General features: G+C 41.1%; 3 protein-coding genes across 3 annotated transcripts in view; 1 reads left to right on the forward strand and 2 right to left on the reverse strand.

Annotated features, from left to right (window-relative positions):
- LOC108116140 (hemicentin-2) overlaps positions 1-14047 on the reverse strand; it is a 66854-nt gene extending 52807 nt beyond the window's left edge. The window contains exon 1 of the mRNA XM_017227870.2: positions 13577-14047. The gene's annotated coding sequence lies outside the window, so the exon portion shown is untranslated. The remainder of the gene's footprint in view (positions 1-13576) is intronic.
- On the forward strand, positions 505-1951 carry LOC108116142. Its single transcript, XM_017227871.2, has 3 exons — positions 505-583; positions 643-669; positions 734-1951. Exons 1-3 carry the CDS (start codon positions 576-578, stop codon positions 1671-1673), a joined length of 975 nt encoding a protein of 324 aa, XP_017083360.1. The 5' UTR covers positions 505-575; the 3' UTR covers positions 1674-1951.
- Positions 14048-18019: 3972 nt separating the features above from the next.
- On the reverse strand, positions 18020-18985 carry LOC108116126. The gene has a single exon (XM_017227850.2). It carries the CDS (start codon positions 18917-18919, stop codon positions 18053-18055), a length of 867 nt encoding a protein of 288 aa, XP_017083339.1. The 5' UTR covers positions 18920-18985; the 3' UTR covers positions 18020-18052.
- Between the last annotated feature and the right edge of the window lie 775 nt (positions 18986-19760).

Raw genomic sequence — 19760 nt, forward strand, 5'->3', positions numbered from 1 at the left:
AGGAGGCTGGAAAAGGGGGGAAAACAAACCGGAAAATAGCCCCACATACGCAACGAGCTCACTCACTCGCTCACGATGGCCCACAGAAGTGGTTGAAAAGTTTGCGGCCAAACGTTTATTATGCATTAGCCATGCTTAAACGGTTAAATCAACTGTAAATCTCTCTGCCCACAATAAGGTCGTAGGAGGCGGCCTTCGATGGGCGGTCAACTGCACAAGTCAAGTGTGAACTGTGTGTGTGGCTGAGTGTGATTTGATAAATCACTGCGATACTAGGTTGGTGGGCATGGGAGTGGTCATAATCGGAAACTAAGATACCATGGCAGGCGGGCTTTTCCAGTTGATTAGGGAGTAAGAGTTGCCTAGGATAAGGTTTCCATTTCATCAAGATTTTAAGTTTTTTGAGGATTTGTATGGATAGCTATAAGTTACTGGTTTCTTCAATGGATTTAAAACTGGTTCTTGATCAAATAAACTTAATCCAGAAAACATAGAAGGGGCTTATCGAGATAAGTCAAATTTGCTAGCATAAAATACATAGTTTTCTATAGTTTCGTGTATTTGAATTTTGTATAATGTTCAAGTAAGTTGACCATTTTGCTCTCACATTTAATATTTAAATTAAATTAAATCCCTTTTTAGCCCCAATTACAGTCGAAGACCCACAAAGTAAGTATCTCCGTTTAACCCACTAAATTTAGGTTACTTAACATTTTCCTTTGAAATTGAACAGTATTAGCCTTGAGGAGGCTACGAAATTCATCTACCAATACCCTTCGCTGCCGACTCCTCTGATCGATTATGACTTCATCTATGATCTGGTCTGCAAGAAACCCAGGGATGTGAGTCTCCCTTTGGTCCTCGAAGTAGAGACAGAGCCAAAGTCCAAGGACAGTGCTCCTGAGAAGCCAAGGAAGGTACCGAGGCTCTCTTACCATTCGCGGTCGAGCTCGATGAGTGAGGAGGAGGCGGAACCGGAAGAGGAGACAAGATATAAATGGAACTCACCCCGTCTGATGATCCTCTGCGAGGATGGAGATATCAACTGCGCCATGCACTACCTCATTGAGTCCCTTCACGATCCTTTCGCCTGCAATGCGGTGGCCACTCTTTTCTTGCAGGAATCCATCCTGGAGGAATTTGTGGATCGAATGAAGGATCGCTTGGAGCCCCTCAGTACTGATATCACCGGCCATCCTGTTTATATTAAGACACTGGAAAGACTGGAGAAACTGCAGGCTAAGACCATTGTGGGGAATCCCAAGACAGTTCCGTCAAATGCTACTCCTGTACTGGTCTACGATCTTTGCCATCGCTACCTGGCCGATGGTCCTACGGGGGTCATAACAATCCACACCTTTCGAACCATGAAGGAGGCCATTGAGCTGCAGGCCAAGGAGCCACTCGCCTTCACCTCCGTCTGTATTTGGAACGAGAAACTGGGAGCCGCCTACGAACTGGTGGCCCGGTTGAGTCCCCTAATCTTCCTGCTGAACTGCTTCTTCGTGGATCTGAATCAGATGAGTCTGCCTTTCGTATGCAACTTTAGTTCTGTAAAAATAATCGATGGCTACCACTACGAGTCGCTGACCTTCAAGGGAAACCGAAAGATCGTCGTGTATCCCGTTGGCACCATCTGGGCGAAACTGGCCCGCGAGGCCCACCACTTCTGATCTCTCCCATTGGGAGACGCACTTAAATTCAAACCCTTTGGTTGGCAGCTAATTTAAATTACTAGTCATTGATCTGGGGGGCACGGACTAATTGACTTTCCGGCCGGGCAACTCAATTACCAATTTAATTGCTCAAACAAGTCGGCCCATCCCAGGGGCGTTGGTTTATCGTTTTCTGGGGAAACTCAACAGGCCTTTTCCCCCGGGATAATCAATGGAAATTTTGAGTGACTTGTATTGTAAAATTAAAAATTCCTTCTGCGAAGTAATTCACCTAACGTGCCAATAATTTCAAAAATTTACTTTGCCCCATTGCCGCCACCTCCCCTAATTTCACCCCGCCCGATCTCCACAAGAGCAAAACAAAGGCAACAAAGGAGGTTCGTGTTGGCAACAATATGTTGAGGCAGCCAGGTGAGTGGGGCGGTTGGTGGTTGGTTGGGTGGTTGGATGGCAAGTGGAATTCCGAAAATGCCATAATTACTCCACTTGCTGCCTGCTCGGAGATGGACGTGGCAGGGAGTGGTGGCAAAGTGGGGACTGGGCGGTCATATTAGTGGCACATTTCGGCTTGTTGGTTGGCCAAATAATACGGGAATGACTTTGGGCCAAAACGGGGGCTGGGCAACTTTATAATGTACTTCCGTTTGCTTTCATTCACATGGCAGCGGAATATCAAAATATTTGACATTTGCATAAATAACACGAGCAACGGCGCAGATCTCGGGCAAGTTGAAAGGCAAATACGGCTCGTATTTACCGCCCAACCCAACCCCCAAAGAGACCCCCACAAACCACACACATATCATGCCTGGAATTGGGCAAATTTAAAAAACCAGCACATACCATAGCCGGGGAGCAGGCTGGAGCTGGAATGGAAGCGGAGGAAAATATGCAACACAGGCAGCGAAAACAAAACCGTGGAATTTCTGCCCACCAGAGTCCGGACTCCTGGCTATGGACTCCCGGACTCCCGGACTCCGAACTCTGGCGGATGGGTGAGTCCGGTGGCTATGGGCAAATAAGATTTGCGTGGAATTCGGCCGAATTCAGCCAGCTGCGAGGGCTCTGCCCCGATGTGGCATAGTATAGCATGTCGGCGAAGCACGGTCTGCTCACTAAATAAACAAATTCATAAACAAACAAGTGCGAAAAATATGGGCTTTGCTTAGGCCCCCGTTTGATACCCTGATGGAGCCATTCCAACGAATTGTTCAATATTGGAGGAAAATTTGTGGATTGAACAAAAATATGAAATATGACAATGGGAACGTTTTCTGCTGAGTTAGGATTTTAGGGTCCCAATCTTAGCATTGTGATTTGGAAATCGATTTCAAGGAGTCTGAATTAACAGAAATATATATCTTAAAATATGATATAACAGAAATTACTTCGTAAGTGAATCTCTTGAAAAATTCGCAGCTAATAACCAAAACTTAACTATCATAGATTTAACCTAAATAATTTACTATAAAGTTTATAAATGCCTAAGAATTTAACGATTTAAATATGACGTGCCTTCTATTACACCTTAGAATCAACCTTTACTCCCAGGCTTACACTACTCCATGTTAGGGCATATCGAACACAGCGAAAAAGAAACCAAATACGGAAAAACCCCAGTGCGAAATGAAGTTTATTTATCCAGCGAATGGGCAAAAATTAGACGCGGCTGCATGGAAATTGCCAATTAGGAAATCCTTTATTTTATGAATTTTTCGCCAGAGTGCCGATTTCATTTTCTTCATGTTGGCCCGTTCGCTCCGGCTGGGTTTGAAATGCAAATAAATGACTTCACCTCCGCTCCCGGTTCCATCTCACGGCGTTGAAGCCCCATTTAGGGCCAGAGCGTGTGTGTGTGTGGCAGTTGAGTTGGGCAAGTGGGTAGAGTGGGCGAGGAGTTCCATTTTTCACGCTTTTATTTGGCATTTTATTTTGGTAACGTATTTAATTTCATTGCCGGGTTTTTGCCGGCGGTAATTTCGACCATATGAATGGAAATGAATTCTGTTGAGTGGAAGGTTAACTTCGGCAACTTGTGATGTATACAATTTAAATGGATTATTATGGGGGAATTGTGAGTGGTGTTTTTATGGAATTATCCCTGTTAAAAGTGGCAACTTCTCCGTCAATTGCTGGAATCAGAGATTTGATGAGTTCCTAAGAGGCTTGCTGTTCCTGCTCAAATATCAAAATAAACTCCTCTGTATGTTGTTTTTGGGGGAACTTCCCACACAGAAAAAGCAATAACCGACTGGCCAGGATCAAATGCGGATATCTCTTGAAAAATAAATCCACAAGCGATAAATTTTGGCGTCCGGAAACTCACAAGGTTGGCCTGGAAACCGTTCACTTCACCTTCATTCGAATTTCGACCGTTGGTAATTGCAAAGGTGAGGGCTACAAAAAGAAAAATACCTGGGCAAACAACGCGAAACAAAACAACACAAAACGAAACAAAACAAAAAAATAAACGAAAACCCAAAGAAAAGCCGAAAAAGCCATGGCGAGCAGAGTGGAAATCTCAGCTAAGTTGAAAGATTACATCCTGTGTGGATGGGACGTGGGTTTCCGAACCTTAACTAAAAGTCAATTCCCAAATCAGCATAGCCAAATGACTGCGAAAGTAGCTTATTTCAATCGAACGTTTTGCGGGGGGATCTGTTTAAATTGTGAAAATCCTTTTATTTTAACGACTTTAAACTTTGCCATTGTCTGGCTGCCTTCCACTTTTCCGTTTGCTCCTTTTTTGGCCCGATTGTTTGGCATTGTTTCATGCAAGTTTGATTTTCAAATCAACTGCAGGTTGCCTCCACCTTAATCCTGTCCCTGGTCCCTTGTCCTGAGTCCCCACTTAGTTGTTGTTGTTTCTATTTGGCTACTGACCTCGTTGTTGTTGTTATTGCTTCGCCCCATTCAGTTGTCAAAATAAAAACCTGGCAACCTGTTGCTACGGAGGATTACTCGTGCGTTGAATGCCCCCATCTCGAAATGTCCTGGCTCTGCCCCGTGCCCAAGTGTGCCACGTATAGAGGAAAACTTTTCGCTTTGATATTTGATTTCTGTGCTGGCCTGCAATGGCAGGAATCAGCCAAACGGAAAAAGGTTCAAATTACCGCGAGTTTTTAGCCGTTTTCCGTCGCCAACATTTTTGTTCTTCTGTTTTCCGTTGTGACGTTTCTCTTTCGTTTTTTTTTTATCTTTGTTGTCGTTTTTCGTTTTCGTGTTGTTTAGTGTTGTGTGCACTTTACTTTTCGGCTTTGACTTTTATGCCATGCTGGTCTAAGTTTCGACCCAATCAGGATCTGCAAGGACTCTAAGCCACTCTGGTGGTGAAGTGGGGATTGGAAGTTTTGACAAATATGCCGGAAAGCAGAGGCCATTCAGCAAGTTCATACCAATAGGATTACGGCCGGAATATCGGAAGGGCACATGGGAAAATACCACGAGAGTTTGTTTTAAAGTTTTTCTTTTTCGTAAAAGAAAAACACCTGGGATAGGTGAAATGGCTGCGAAATCGATTTAGGAAAAATATATATTTAAAAATAATAGTTTTTCTAATCTGTTTCTATTGAAGAGTGTTGAGGAACCACATAACTAATTATAATTTGGTATATTTATTAGCATGTAAGATATTTCTTCTTGAGATGGTCTGGTCTCACGAATTTTGGCTTGCTCGCTCTCGCTCTCTCGCTCTACTCCTGACCACGGAGCAGTCGACATTAATAAACCGTAAATTATTATTGTGAAGTAATTGAGCATTTTTCTATCTACCGAATTCGAAAAATTGTCTTACAAACCATTTAGGATGATCTTTTCACCATCAATCAGTCTGCAAAATATGTCTGTTAAATGTCAAATATAATATTCTATAAAATATTGGAAATATTTTCTCCTGATTCTTCAGCTTTTAAAATTCAGAACTTATTTAAATCGCACATCGATGTGCTGTCTTCCCTGTTTTTAATATTTAATGAGAAGCACAGACACTCCCTTCAACAATATTCCTTTTTAAAAACCGCACAGCTCTTTAACATCCGCTCAATATCGATTTAATTAATTTGAGAAACGTCGGGGCTGATTAAATATTAAGGGAACCAACGTATTTATGCATGTCGACTGTCGAATGGCGAATGGGGAATGTGGAAGTGAGTGCCAGGCCCTTTTGAGGGATCCTGGGGATCCTGCGGTTGGCTGTATCGCCTGACAGCCATTAGGAATATTGATTTCCATATCGCAACATTAACCAACGTCAGAAGGCAACAAAAGTCGCATTTCCGAGCTGCAAAAAAGGAAAGTACAGGCGGGATACAGGATACCAGCACTCACACACACATCCAAATGCGCTGACGTAATGTGAAAATTATGCGTTGTAATTTGCGCCATCAGAAGGAAACGGAAAGGCGGAAGACGACGCACTCAAACAAACAGGGGAAGAGGATGAGGATGCGGAAGTAGAAGGGAATGGGATGGGAATGGGACAAGGACAGGGCGTCGAGAAAAAAAGAAAGGAAAACAAACGCAGAAAAACACGCAGGATATTCCTAAGAAGAAGAAGACATAGGCGGGCTGAAACACACACACAGACACATTTACATATGCTTAGCTGAGTGTGTGTTGGTGTGTGTATGCAGATGTGGACATGAAAAATTGGAACACTTTAGCAGTCAAAGCTGATTCACAGCTCCTATCTCCCCAGCCCACAAGCTTTCCCTGTTGCTGTTGTCCTTGCTGTTTTTTGGCACTTTTTCACCATCGTCCTCTTCATCTTTCTGCTTTTTTTCTTCTCACTTTTTTTTTGTTTGCAGCCCAAGAGGAAGTTGTAAAAATAAAACATAGCACGTTCACAAGTCCCCAGAAACACCCGATAGAATGCCACGATTAGATGGGTTGCGACCTAGGAATACCCGCTAAATGGAAACCGTAATAAGTATCTGCTAGGCACGAGCTGTTGCTCGAAGAACCATATCTTTAAAGTTAATAGGTAAGATATTATCAGTATATCTAGTACTTAAAAAATTTTAAATATTCAGCCATGTAGAAAAATGTAATCAACAAATTTAAGCCAAAGTGAAAGTCATTGTTGAATAATTACGTTAGATGAGAGGATGAAAAAAGAAAAAGGTTCTATACAGGCTGATAGGAGTCAAAATATTTATAAAGTAAATAAAACAATGTATGAAAAAATGTTGAAAAACCATTTTATAGATCACCCTTTAAATGAAAAATATACTGGAAAGAGAAAACTATCTCCAGAAGCATGACAAGCAAACTCAGCTAGTTCGATTTTGATTTTCCGAGTGTGGTTTGCATGTTATACCAATCGTCGCAGCAGCACATCCCTCCCTTTTCCTCGTAAAACAAAGAGATAGGAGGGAAAGCTGGGATGGGAACAGCTCTGAAGGCAAAGAAAAATAACTACATGAAAATTTGTGGTCGCTGAAGAATGTGGCAGGCGAAACCCAACGGAGCCAACGAGGGAGGAGCTCAAATTTGCGGGCACTAAACGTGGCATGTGGCGAACTCAGCATCAGCATCAGCATCTCAGAATCCCCGTTTCCCAGCATCCCAACAACCAACCGAACTTCCCAAGCTTCCAGTTCTGTTTCCCAGCTCCATTGGCATCCAACCTGCGTGTGTAAATGCTGCGAAATAAATTTGTGTCGCTTGCAGCGTTGGCAAAAAAGAAATGGAAATAAAAATGTGTAACAACGGCAAGAACAAGCAAAGCCTCATAAATGTTTACACCTTGTCTGGGTGGGAAATTCTGGCTCAGGTGGGTGGCATTGGGTGGTGGATGTTCGCCGCACACACAAAACGTGTCAATGACGCAGGTGGACGGGGGTGGTAGGTGCCGCTGATAAACGTCGTTCTAATAATGATAATGGCTGACGTTGCATCCTGTTGCACAGTGGAGCGGAAAGGTGCGGCCTCTAAGGAGCTAATGAACTCTGCATGTGGCACTTTGCGACCATAGTGAACTCAGCTTCCTGTCCCCCCCAGTTTAAACATCAAATGCGGCTATTAAGCAGTTGGACGAAACAAGCTGTTCTACTTTAAGAGTTCTTTGATATATTTTAAAGATTATATAAGGTTTTGCTAGGTTTTCATTAGGACTAAGCTGTGTTAATAAGTGCATTATCTGAATATTAAAAGGAGTAAAATACAATCCAATGTATGATATTCATTATTTCTAGGATAGCTTCTTAGATCTTAACTAAACTTCCTTCTACCGCATGTAATTTACCCACTGTGCCATACGTTTGACTCATTGTTTTTCCCGCCCAGCCATGTTTCCCTCAACTTTTTGCTATTTTATGCTGTGCAGATACAATGGACAGCTAGAGACATTTAAAATTTTCGTCGAGCTGAGTACATAATTTGTTTAATGGTGATTTATTGTCTGGCTGCTGGCGCCTCGCTCTAACAAATGGTAAAAATTTGCAAATTCTTTTCCTTGGTTCCTTTTTTTCGGTGGGATAAATGTGCATTATTCTTTATGGCCCACATTCATACACTCAGTGTGTGTGTGTGTGTGTGTGCTAGATTTTCCTTTAACTTGGCTCAGCTTTTTGTGCTGCCAGTTTCCAATTGGCTCGCTTCTGCCTCGTTTGCCACAACTTTGGCTAATTTTTTAAAGTTTTTTACTGTTCAGGTTTTGGGATAATGTATCCATTCGAGCAGCGCACATTTTGCAGCACTTTTCCGGTTGCATATATTTAATTAAAATAGTTTTTGCTGCCATTTAATGAGCTTAACTAATTTCCAGTTTGGTTCGACAGTTAAATATGTTGCAACTTTTTATGCCCTAGGGAATTGCGGTGGGACGACGACGGCGACCTAATGAGCATGGGTAATTAATGTTAAAATTTAAATGACGCATATTTTCCATAATCAGGGCAAAAATGTTGCGAATAGAATTTATGGCTAGTCTAAACATTTTTCAAATAATTCTTTGGACTAAAAGTGAGTTTTAAATTGAATTTACAACCCTCGTACATATTCGTAATGCTGGCTTGGCTCTTGACTTGTTATCAAGAAAAACAAATAAATAAATTACGCCGAAAGCCGGGCAGATTGGATTGAAATTTGTTTGGATTCTGGGCGGGATCAGGGCCGCAATTAAAGCAAAGGCAACAGCTTGAAAATGAATATTCGGCAGCGCGGTGTCGGAGCGAACAGAAAATGAAATTAATATTAAACAATGCGTGACATTTTTTGCAACAAAGCGGAGCCTCGCAGGATATATGGAACAAACAACCGCACCTCGTTAAACTTGTATGCCGAAATGGCTGCGGTGTGTGTGTGTGTGTGCGGCCAAAACAAACAGCCAACAAGGAGCCGTTTCGCAAAAGTTAAACAAGCAAACATGCCACAAAAATATATGCAGCAAAAGAAGCACAACAAACCGAAACAAAAAGAAAACCCCACAGAATATTAAAAATTCAATTCGGCCAAAGCCTTGGGATAGACTTTGTTTTAGATTTGATTAAGAGAAAAACCGAATGTGGTGCCACATGAGGCATGGAAAAATGTGAATTATATACCTCGCGGCTAATTATAACCTTTGAATATGAATATTAATCAAGGCCACATACGCCAAGCCGACCGACCAGCCAGCACTAAATGTGTGACAAATGAAATATTTAAATAAATTTCAGACCCGCAAACATTTTGACATTTTTCGCACTGACAAAGTGCCGCAAAAAGTTGCAAATTGTGGTTATTGTGGGCACAACACAAAAGCTCCAAAAAGACGAATAATTTCAGGCGAAACGAGCGCCCAACTCGATGACTTGCATTGGGGAATGCGTTAAAGTTTTAAATTCAGAAAAAAAAAGTTGTTACCCAACACGAGTGTTCGGAAAAACTTTCGCATCATTATCGTCACGTCGATGATGATGATGACAAACATCGGGGGACAGCGGGTGGTCGGTCCTTTTTTGCAGCATTTGAAACGGAAGTGATTTCATCAAATATTCATATTAACTAATTGGATTTGATGCCAGTTTGCATATTTTGCGTGTGTCCTTCGCAGCGGATATTGCCCGTCGAGCTCATCAGGCCGTCCTTCCGCTCGGGCCATCGTAATTTAATACACACTGTTTATTTTAAATTAAAAATGTATTTACCCACATTTGACATGTCAGCGAAGGACGCGCCCATCGAAAGCCATCGAAGTGTGTTTTCCGGCAGTTTTCTCTCACGGTATTGCTTACCTAAAAATAACAGAAGTATATGAAAATAGGTTAAAAAGGACCCGATACTAGGTGGCCAAAATCAACGTATAAAACGTGCTGGGAACAAGGTTGAGTCTAGCTAAATTCGGCACGTAAACTAATGTTATTCTGTACTCCAGAAAGGCAAGTTAAAACTAGCAAGATATTAACAAAACTCAAGAATAACTTTTCATATTTCAAGAGGCAGCTCAAAGGCCTGTGTGTTCCTAATCAAAATACTACACCTGCCACCCCTTCTGGTTCCATAAACTTACGAAGAGAAACGAACTTTAATTCCAGGCTTTTCATTAGCATTCACGGCGGGCAACGGCTTCCCAGCTGAAGCGATGAATAAAATAACAAACAGGGCGAGCGGCAAAGAAAAATAAACCTCCAAAAGGCGGGCCGGGAAAAACAAGGCGAAAATGTGTCAGTTAAAGTGGCGTATACACAACATGTGGGCGAAAGCAATGAACTCCGCGGAAAAACTTGGCTCAGCTCTTGACTCAACTCTTTTGGGCCAACACTTTGCCCCTTTTCCATTACTTGCACGCGCCAAAAAAAAAGAAGCGAAGGAAACGTGGCAAATATTACAAAATATTAAAAAAAGAAAACTGGGGGAAAATAAAGAAAACTCTGCTGGGCTGCCAGTGGCAGGAAAAACCGAAGAGGATGAAGGAACTAGTGGCGAGTGGTGGGGCAGCAAAAAGAGCTACAAAATAGCATAGAAAATTAATAATCGCGCAATTTTTGCGCCAGTAAACAATGAGAAAGTCTTGGCTCGTTAGTTTCCTCATTATTCTGAATTTTCAACTTGCTCTATCTCCCTCCACGAGAATTTTGCCCGCTTTTCTTTGTGCCCTGTCCCTTGCAGTTCCAGTCGAAATCCCTGAAAAGGACAAAACGCAACGCGCCACTGAAAATGGAACGCCGGCAAACGAGCCTTGTGGGTTTGGTCTCCGAAATGGGTTTTTCACTGGGCTGGCTGAGACAACTGTCTGACAAGATGAAGAACGCGATTTTACCGGAAAAATAATAATGAAAAATGCGATTTAATATCATTTTTCATAACAACAAATTTCGCCAGACTCTCCTCTCAGCGCTCTCTTTCCCCTTCAAGTGGAGTGCAAATGAAGTGTTGCAGCTAGAAAAAGTTCATGGAACCCTAATGGATTTCAGTTTTGTCATATTTTCGTGCTAGGAAATTTGCGAGGAAAAAAGTCTCTTGGATCTAGGAAATTAACGAGGATGAAATCTCGGTGATAGGTTGGTGAAATCTTGGGTGAGACATTTTAAAGGCCCTTAATAAATGATTTTTTGGTGAGGCCATGACTTGGATCTACGATAAGTTATATTCCATCAGGAATTTAATAATAGAAGAATTAATTAAAAAATTAACATATTTACGATTAACTGAACTTTAAACACTTTCTGAATCTTCATTAAAATCTTAAGAATCGAAGATTAACAGGAATTAAGTTTCTCGGAATTTTAAAAGTTTTCAGGTTTTTCCAGGTCAATGTAGTCGACTATATTATGACTTAAAAGTAGATTTTTCAATGAACAGCTAACATATATTAAGATATGAGAAATCTTTAAGGACTTAAAGATTGCTAATAATAATTATAAAATGTAATTCCAGATGAAAATACCTAATAACCATCAAGTAACAGCCTTCGAACACCTCTTAAAACCTCTTTATGCACCTCACAAAGGACCTTTAACAACAGATGGCCACGTTTATTTAATCAGACAACCTATTGTCGAGCCCGCAGTAAAAGGACGAGTAAAACGAACTTAAGAGGCAGTCATGCAAATGATACCAAACTGATGGAGTCAGCCGCAATTCCCATTGAAGCTGCTGACCAGCGGAGTACAACCGAAAACAGGGAAACAAAATCAAATTACAAGGGGGCAAAAAAGGAAAAGCGTCGGGAAACGGGAGAAGGGGCGGGCGACCAACAAGTTTTCCTGGGTGTCGACTCGAATTCGCATTGGAGGCGAAACGACAACTAAATTATTAATGCAGAATGAACTTGAAGCGAGAGCAGCTCGGCGAGCGGCAAACCAGAAAATATGGCCAGTGAAAAGTTGAGAGAAATATATGTAGGGCATGTGAAAGTGGGTATATGGGCGAATGCAAATGACATTAACTTGGTTTGCAGGGCAAGGACAAGGCCAGAGGAGCTCCTCAAAAACCAAAAAATAAAAAATAAAGAAAGAGGGGAAGTATTATAATACGTGGACAAATTGCGAACAGGACAGCACGACCGCTGCTTTCCTCTTTGTTCTTTTTGCTGTCATCTCATTTTGCATTTTAAATCAACATTTGTTTTTTAGTCACATTCCCCGTCGCTTTCTCATGTTTTTTTTATTTTGATATGCATTAAAAACTTTTCAACTTATTTATATAATTTTTCATGGGAATTTCACCTTTTGAAGTTTGGATATGAAATGCGTAATGATTTTTTCATTGCTGTTAAATAAACAATTGAGTGTGGGGTGGGTCGTGGAGTTGAGTTCCCAAACTTTTCCAACTGGGAATGATACCCCGACCTGGGTTCGAGAACCCCTCATTTATTATATACTCAGCTCAGGATGGGAGGCACCCAAAGCCACTTGCGTGTATGGGACTAATCAAATTCTGTCATTTAATTTGGCCAACTTTCAGGGCTTAAAGGTTAAATGTTGCTAATGCGAAGGGGGCCTTGGAAGCCATTGGGGTGACCATTAGCCGTTTAATTTATGGTCGACCGCACTCTCTTTACAGCCAAATATTCGCATAAATCTTTGGCAAATTTGATGCGAAAGTGATCCCTTCACTTGTATGTAATTATCCTTTCCCGTATTAAAAACCTTTTGAAGTAGTTTAGGTTATGTCTGTGAGGTAGTTCTTCTAACTTATAATTTTCTAGCCACTACTATAAACGAGGGTTTATAAGGCATGTACAGGGTGGCCCATGTAGCGTTTGCTTTTGAACTATGATTTTAACTTTGACATTTCGAATGTCATTGCGGTTTACGAAATGGTCAAGTATACGCTCGAAGAAAATTAGAAAATATTGATATTTTTATAGCGATTTTAAGCGTTATTCTTAACGTTAATTTAAGCATTAATCTTGATTTTCTTTTAATTTTAAATTTTGTTTCTTTTTAACTCAAAATATTTACGCCCCTTAATTTTATAGTTCAACACACGTGTTCTGTGTAATTTAATCGGATGAAATAAACATTTAACTAAGCAACAGTAAGTGCTATTTTTTTGTTGATATGCTAAATACATAGAATATGAAACCATTCTTAATTAATCCTATTATCAACCTTAAATCAGACTTTCAGGAACATCATAATTTCCTTACACTTAACAACCAATTCAATAACGAACTTCAAATTAATTTACAAGAAGCATATCCAACTATCTACCCATAAAAAGTATAAACCCATTTGGAATCCCACTCCTGTCCCTCAAATAACCAATTTATATTCAATTATCAATATTCCGGCTGGGCTAACTGCATTGGTCTAGCATCCGCATAGTTATGTCCTCGTGGCCCGTAAGCTGCTTAACTATTTTAATTTTCAACGTGATAGGGTCATTTTTTGCCGTTTCATATCAACGGGCATATGCTGAGGAGGCGAACGGAAAGTGCAGGGGGAATTCGGAGGTATATGGAATTGGCTCACCTTTGTGCGATTTTTCAATAAATTCCCGGGCTTTGTTCGGCGGCCTCAGAAAAAGATATCCAAAACACGTGACAGATTTGCTTGGATTACATACGCATTACACACACACAGACACAACCTCACTACCACACAAAGCGACCGCACTACACACTACCATCCAGAGTGTGTGTGAGAATATCTGTGGATTAACTTCAAAGGAGCGGCACAATTCAATGATGGTTTTTGTTGTTATTATTATTTGTGTTGATATCCCTGAGGATGCACTGCAAGAACGTTGCCTAGAACGCGCCTTAAATCAAGCATACGCCTGGGCGGCACACAAATCAAGCATACGCCACCGGGAGTCACAACAAATAAGCACGACGCACGAGAGTCACGGCTGGTCACAGCGAATCGCAGTCACAGTCACAGTTTTGGGTCACACCTGATGGCAGCAACGGTACACACTGAGCGGTAAACACAACTGAAGCCCACGACAACGGCATTCGAAGTGGCGACGGGTGATTTCAGCAGTCACGACGACCCCGCAAAAGCTCGGCCAACTCGCGGGAAAAGCCGAGCTAGCCACCTCGGAAAATCACCATGTAAGCCAACTAAGAGACGTGGTGCTCTCTTTTCAAAGAGAGTCCTTTGGGTGCGACTGCCGACGGACATGCGCACTGCGAGATTCACCAATGGCTCTTCCAGTGCCTTACTTTATCCCATGGATACGTCCCAAAAACAAACAGCAACAGCTGTTCCGCGAGGCGGCGAGGACCCAAAAAAGCTGTCCTCGTTGTTGTCGGCTTTTCTGTGACGCACTCTCCCGATACTCTCCGATTTCTGGCTATATGTGTGTGGCGTGTCTTAGGTCAGAAACGTCGGCATCCGAAAGAGGGTAATGGGATGATGGGCAATGGGATGAGGTGGATGTGGTGTGCTGTAGGAGAACCTTTGCCGGTGTTGGCAGAATTTTTAATTATGATAAATGCCCATTCATAAAAATGAGTGGCATACATTTGCGTTGCGTGTTTATTTTTATATTTCGTATATATTCGGTAAATTCTGCATAATTATTATTGCCATTATTATTTCTCCTTTTTTTTATATATCTCCACTGTCTTCTCCGCTCTCTTTCTGTTGGGTTTATTTTTGTTTTGCTGTCAGTAATTTGTTAGCTCCATCTTTGATGGCTTCTCCCCTTCTGTTTGCACTTGACAGGCCAAGATTTATGCGACTGCAGTTGGTGGTGATTGCTGGGGAATTGGCAAGTGCGATGGTAAGTGGTGAGCGGTAAGTGGTAACGAATAAGGAGTAAGGAGCAAGGGATGGCCGCCCGATGATCGACTGCCGGCTGCAGGTGTTGATGGCCCAGATGTGCCTCAATCACCATCAGCGTCAGTTAATAAAATCACAGCACGAAGTTTGATGAATTGTTGCGATTTTGCCACTGACGTCTCTGAGGCCAAACCGTTTATCCGACTATTAAACTAAAATGGGTCTACGATTAGAAAGGCTATTGTGCGGCTAAGAAGGGCTTGGGTCAGCATTAAAGACAACATCTTTTCGAATAATTAACTTGCATAAGAAAGAAAGATTTTCCTAATGATTATCAAGTAGCTTTCTGTTACCATAAGCATGATTGCCAAATGAAGTGAGTCAAGTGGACTATAGAACACCTTCATATTCTTTTGAATATATTTTTACATTTTCTGTTCTTATATTGCCATGGCAAGCCTCCTTTTAAAGGTCTTCAGAGATGGTACTCAGTAAAGCGAGAGATGCTGTGCCTATAACCCATTGTTGCCAACAGCATAGAAGGATGGAAGGTCCGAAAGAACTCATCTCAATGCAATGTCCGACCACTCGACGAAAACCAAATTGACCAAAGTTAATTTAACCACCGTAAACAAGCCGGGACTCAAGTGCTGGGGCACTTGAAATGCTTCGCTGGGCATCGGGAAGAGAATAAGGTGCAAAAAAGCACAGATCGGGGATGGGAATTGAGGGAGGGCGGTTCTTGCAACATACGTAAACGTACTGTAGTGAAAATCAATTGAAGCGCCAACAAACGCTTCAATCAATTTTACTTTGGCAAACATTGAGTGCAAAATAAATCACAGCACCGACTCGAGACGATGGTGGATGCTTCTCCCCGAGTTCCTGGACTTTAGAATCCCGAAACGAGGAATGGGAATGTGGTGGGTATAGCGTACACCCACCCACCCAGCTCATCCTTGTGTTTATCTTATTTATGCAAAGCTGTGGCAAACACCAACAATAACAAGCCCAGGATGTGCGGCGAAGGCAGCTAAAAAATGAATGAATTCAATGAAATGTGGGTAAAAAAGCTATGGGAAAAGCAAAGTTGCAACGAGAGAGGGAGCCAGCGAGAGAGAGGAAGAGTGCAGAAATTGCAACAAACCGATTGGCAATGTGCGAGTGGGCTTGGGTGGGGACATCATGCTTCTTGGAGGCACATCAAACATCTCAAACGGAATGAATAATTTATAGACGCAAAAGAAAGAATGAAGGGAGCTCCCGTCGCGTAAGCCAACTGCACTGAGTTTCGTGCAAATAAGCATGGGCGTAGACAAGGGGTTTTTTTAGGTCACCTTCCACTTTAACCTTTTAATATATTATAAAACCGATTGTTTAATCTAACAATCTTGTAAGGTATAAGAGAAATATTGGCTACTTAAGGTGCACCCCTTGAAAGTGGCTTGAGGGCGCCCTGCCAGCGATTACAGCTCTCAAGGAGCTACGCATTAGTTGGCACACACATTCTATTCATGGATTTCAATGCGACTGACAAAATAAAAAGGCAATGCAGAATGTAAATGGCAACCTGAAGTGCTCGGGATACCTTTGCATTTATTTTCATTTTTCGCACCAGGACTCGCAGTGAGGCATGCAGCATAATTCCCGCAAAAGGAAGTTTCCTTCGAGGCACACGGCAGCCAAGTGTCTGCAATGCACTTGCCGCATTTTACATTCACGTGGAGAGTCAGTTCTGTATGCCGATTGTCGTTCAGCCAGCATACCAAATGCGATTATCACGTTATCAAATTTGCTGTATTCCACTCGTCAGCCATCTCATAACATCCATCCCGGCTGCGTCCGCGGCAAAAGGAAAGTTTAAATAAACGACTGCACAAAACTTTGCTAATCTGACGGAAAACAAGTAAGAGCCACACAGAATGCCGGGATGAAAAACTCAGACAGCGCAGTTGACTTTGATGCTCTGGTTAGACCGCACTGAAATTCGTCAATTTTTGAAATGCCACCGAAGAAATCAAGGCGAAACAACTGACTCGTGGTAAATATTAATTTAACTTTGCGCATTAGCCGAGCAATGACACTTGACTGCGGAGAACCTGTGGCAGCACATTGCGATAGACAGCTCGCCCACAAATGTTGCTGGGAAGGGCCACCCACCTCCCAGGGGGTAAACCTCAGTTATTTGTCTATTTGCCTATGCGAAATTTGATGCGCTGTCTACTTGTCTGTTTGGTAGTGTCTCTGCTGCTCTCTAGTCCTCATTATCGTAAATTTTTATGCTAAATACATTTCGTTGTCGGACCCAAAAGTACAAACAAACACCGAAACCGAAAGCGACAAAAGAAATCAGGCATTTCCACAGTCACGAAAACTGGATACTCTACTAATGGGCAACTAACTCAGAAGTAGTAATACATTTGTTGAGACAAAAACTTCTGTTTACAAACCTAATCATTATTATAAATAAAACAAAGCAAAAACTGAATTTAGATTGTAACAAATAGTTAAAAAGCTTAAAACGACCCAAGTCTTTGCCTACTAAATTACATCAAAGCAGAGGTACACAATACAAGGGCAATAGAAAATATGCTCTCCTCACGTTAAAGGACAACAGAGTACCACCATTTGTGGCAGCTGCCGCCATGTAGATGCTACTTCTCCGATGGCCAACATAATCAAGGGAACTCGCATATGGAGGCGAACCTGTGAGTCCTGACAAATTGAACAATTTAAAGAGGGATTTGTGGGTTTATTGTGAGCCGGGCTCGGAATCGCAGGCGACAGGCGGTCCTGCGGTTGTTTAAGAGTTTTCGAAAAGCGGTCAGAACAAGACTTCTTTGTGTTGGAAAGAATGTATCGCTTTCTGAAATTTCCTATCTGTTCCTAACTATGTGTTTAAAGTAATTTTGATATTTCTAATAACCTAAACATTTCAATGATCAAGATTTTCTTTTAACTCAAAATGTTTGTAAGTTTTAAGTTTAAAGTTTTGTAAGTTTATAAAAATCAAAAATAAATCAATTTGTTTAGCAACCTATACAGCACCCATATCCACCAAACTTTTTAGAGATAGGAAAAATGGAAAATCAATGGAGGTAATACAAAAAATATTTTATATATGAACTTACGAATATTTTAACAGCATCCTAGAAAAGGGAACTTCATTTAAATGCAAAGTGAAAGTTTTAGATTTTACTTATCAAACTAACTCAAATTTTATTCTGTTTCAAATAGTTCATTTTTTTTGTCACTAATCACGCCTAACATATGATTCCTTAAACAGTCCGAGGCCCTTCCTAGAACCCGAATCACATTGAAGGCTTTGTCCTTGAACGGGTTGTATTCACTTCTAATTATTTGTCTTTTAAAGTCCGTTTTAATCCAGCTTGTCCTCCTATCGATATATTGATAAAATTCCCTGCCACTGTACTTTTCGTTTTCCAGGAACCGAAACCTTTGAAGGCACAGTCCTTCGTGCTTCTCGAATTGGAGTTTGTAAAAGTCCAGCTCCTGGATGCCTCTGAGCAGCTCATCCACGAGCTTCTTGTTTCTGCAGTATTCGTTCCAGATGAATTTGGTGGCCAAATGGACTGACTTTCGGACGGGTAGCAGCAGAGTGATCTGATTTTTCAGTTTGATATTTGAAACCCTTAGCTTGAGGATATCAGGATGGATTGGAGAAGGAATCCCCAAAAGTATATGTTCTTGATCGCAGACATCGATGCTTGGACATTCCGGTACATTGGTGCCAAGTAGGTTATTGAGTTGACTAACTCGCCGTTTCATTCGACTAACCTCTTCGAAAATGTCCTCAAACTCCAAAAGACCATCCTCAAATGTACCCTCCAATGATTCCTCAATGGTCAAAGGTTCTTGTAAATCTTCAAAGTGATTACAATGGAACACTTTTGCCGGCTTGGGCTGGCTGTAAATCGGTAGCACTTTTGATTTGGTTTCCTCCTTAGGGATTGGCCCTTCTGACTCCTTTTTAGTGTACGGTATTCCAGGTGGGACCTGGCATGGGGAAATCTTGAACTGCATCCCCTTGACTGGGTAACTTGATAAAACTTTAGCTGGATCCATTGAAACCAACTAAGCAGTAACTGGCAACTAAGAAACATCTAACAAAAAGATTATATACACTTTAGTGTTTCAACCAAAATCTCAATGAAAACTGTTTGAAGGAAAAATGTAAGCTGTAAATTCCTAATGTTTGTCTATAGGTTTAAAGTTGAACATAGAATGATGAATATAATAACGTAAGGAGTGACTTTTTATTGTTATTTATTATATTTTAACGAAAAAATATCAAAATAATAAGACTTACTAAAAGATTTTTCTCGCTAAATTGTGTTTATTTAGCTTAACTTTATGTCTAAACTGTTACAACATATCAGGAGAAGAAATTTCGGATTTCATATTCACAAAATATATGAATAAGTTTTGTTTTTGTACCATTTTTCTTCCCTTACTTATTTCTTTTTTAAATTCATTTTCATGAGAAATGGAAAGAATTCACAAAAGTTTAAAGGCAATCTGCGGTTCACAAAGGACGACATTAGCACACGCATTCAGGCAGCAGCCTCGTTAAACCCTTAGCTGAAAAAAAGAAACTAGCTCATGTCGAGCAAACATACACTCGGAGAAAAAGCTGAGAACAAGGCTCTAAGTATAAACCTTTTTAATATAAAAATTAAAGAACATTTTGTGCTTTTGAAACGATAAATTATATTAACTATTAAAATCTTTTTATATTTTATTAAACGAAATTAATTAATAACTATTATGTTACCAAAATTTGTTTTTATATATTGTTGATAATAAGAAGTAAAAAATATATTTTCGAATGTAAGAGAGGCATGTGTAGAGAGGCACTGGAGGAATCCAAGCACTTCTTCATGAGAAAACTTAATCCATACAACAA

This window comes from Drosophila eugracilis, unplaced genomic scaffold (genome assembly GCF_018153835.1).
Source record: "Drosophila eugracilis isolate 14026-0451.02 unplaced genomic scaffold, ASM1815383v1 contig_1873, whole genome shotgun sequence".
In the NCBI taxonomy this organism is placed as follows: domain Eukaryota; kingdom Metazoa; phylum Arthropoda; class Insecta; order Diptera; family Drosophilidae; genus Drosophila; species Drosophila eugracilis.

Coding starts and splice junctions, on each gene's coding strand:
- LOC108116142 (XM_017227871.2), top strand. Junction 670..733: donor TACAGTCGAAGACCCACAAA/GTAAGTATCTCC, acceptor GAAATTGAACAG/TATTAGCCTTGAGGAGGCTA.
- LOC108116126 (XM_017227850.2), bottom strand. CDS start 18,919: ATGGATCCAGCTAAAGTTTTATCAAGTTACCCAGTCAAGGGGATGCAG.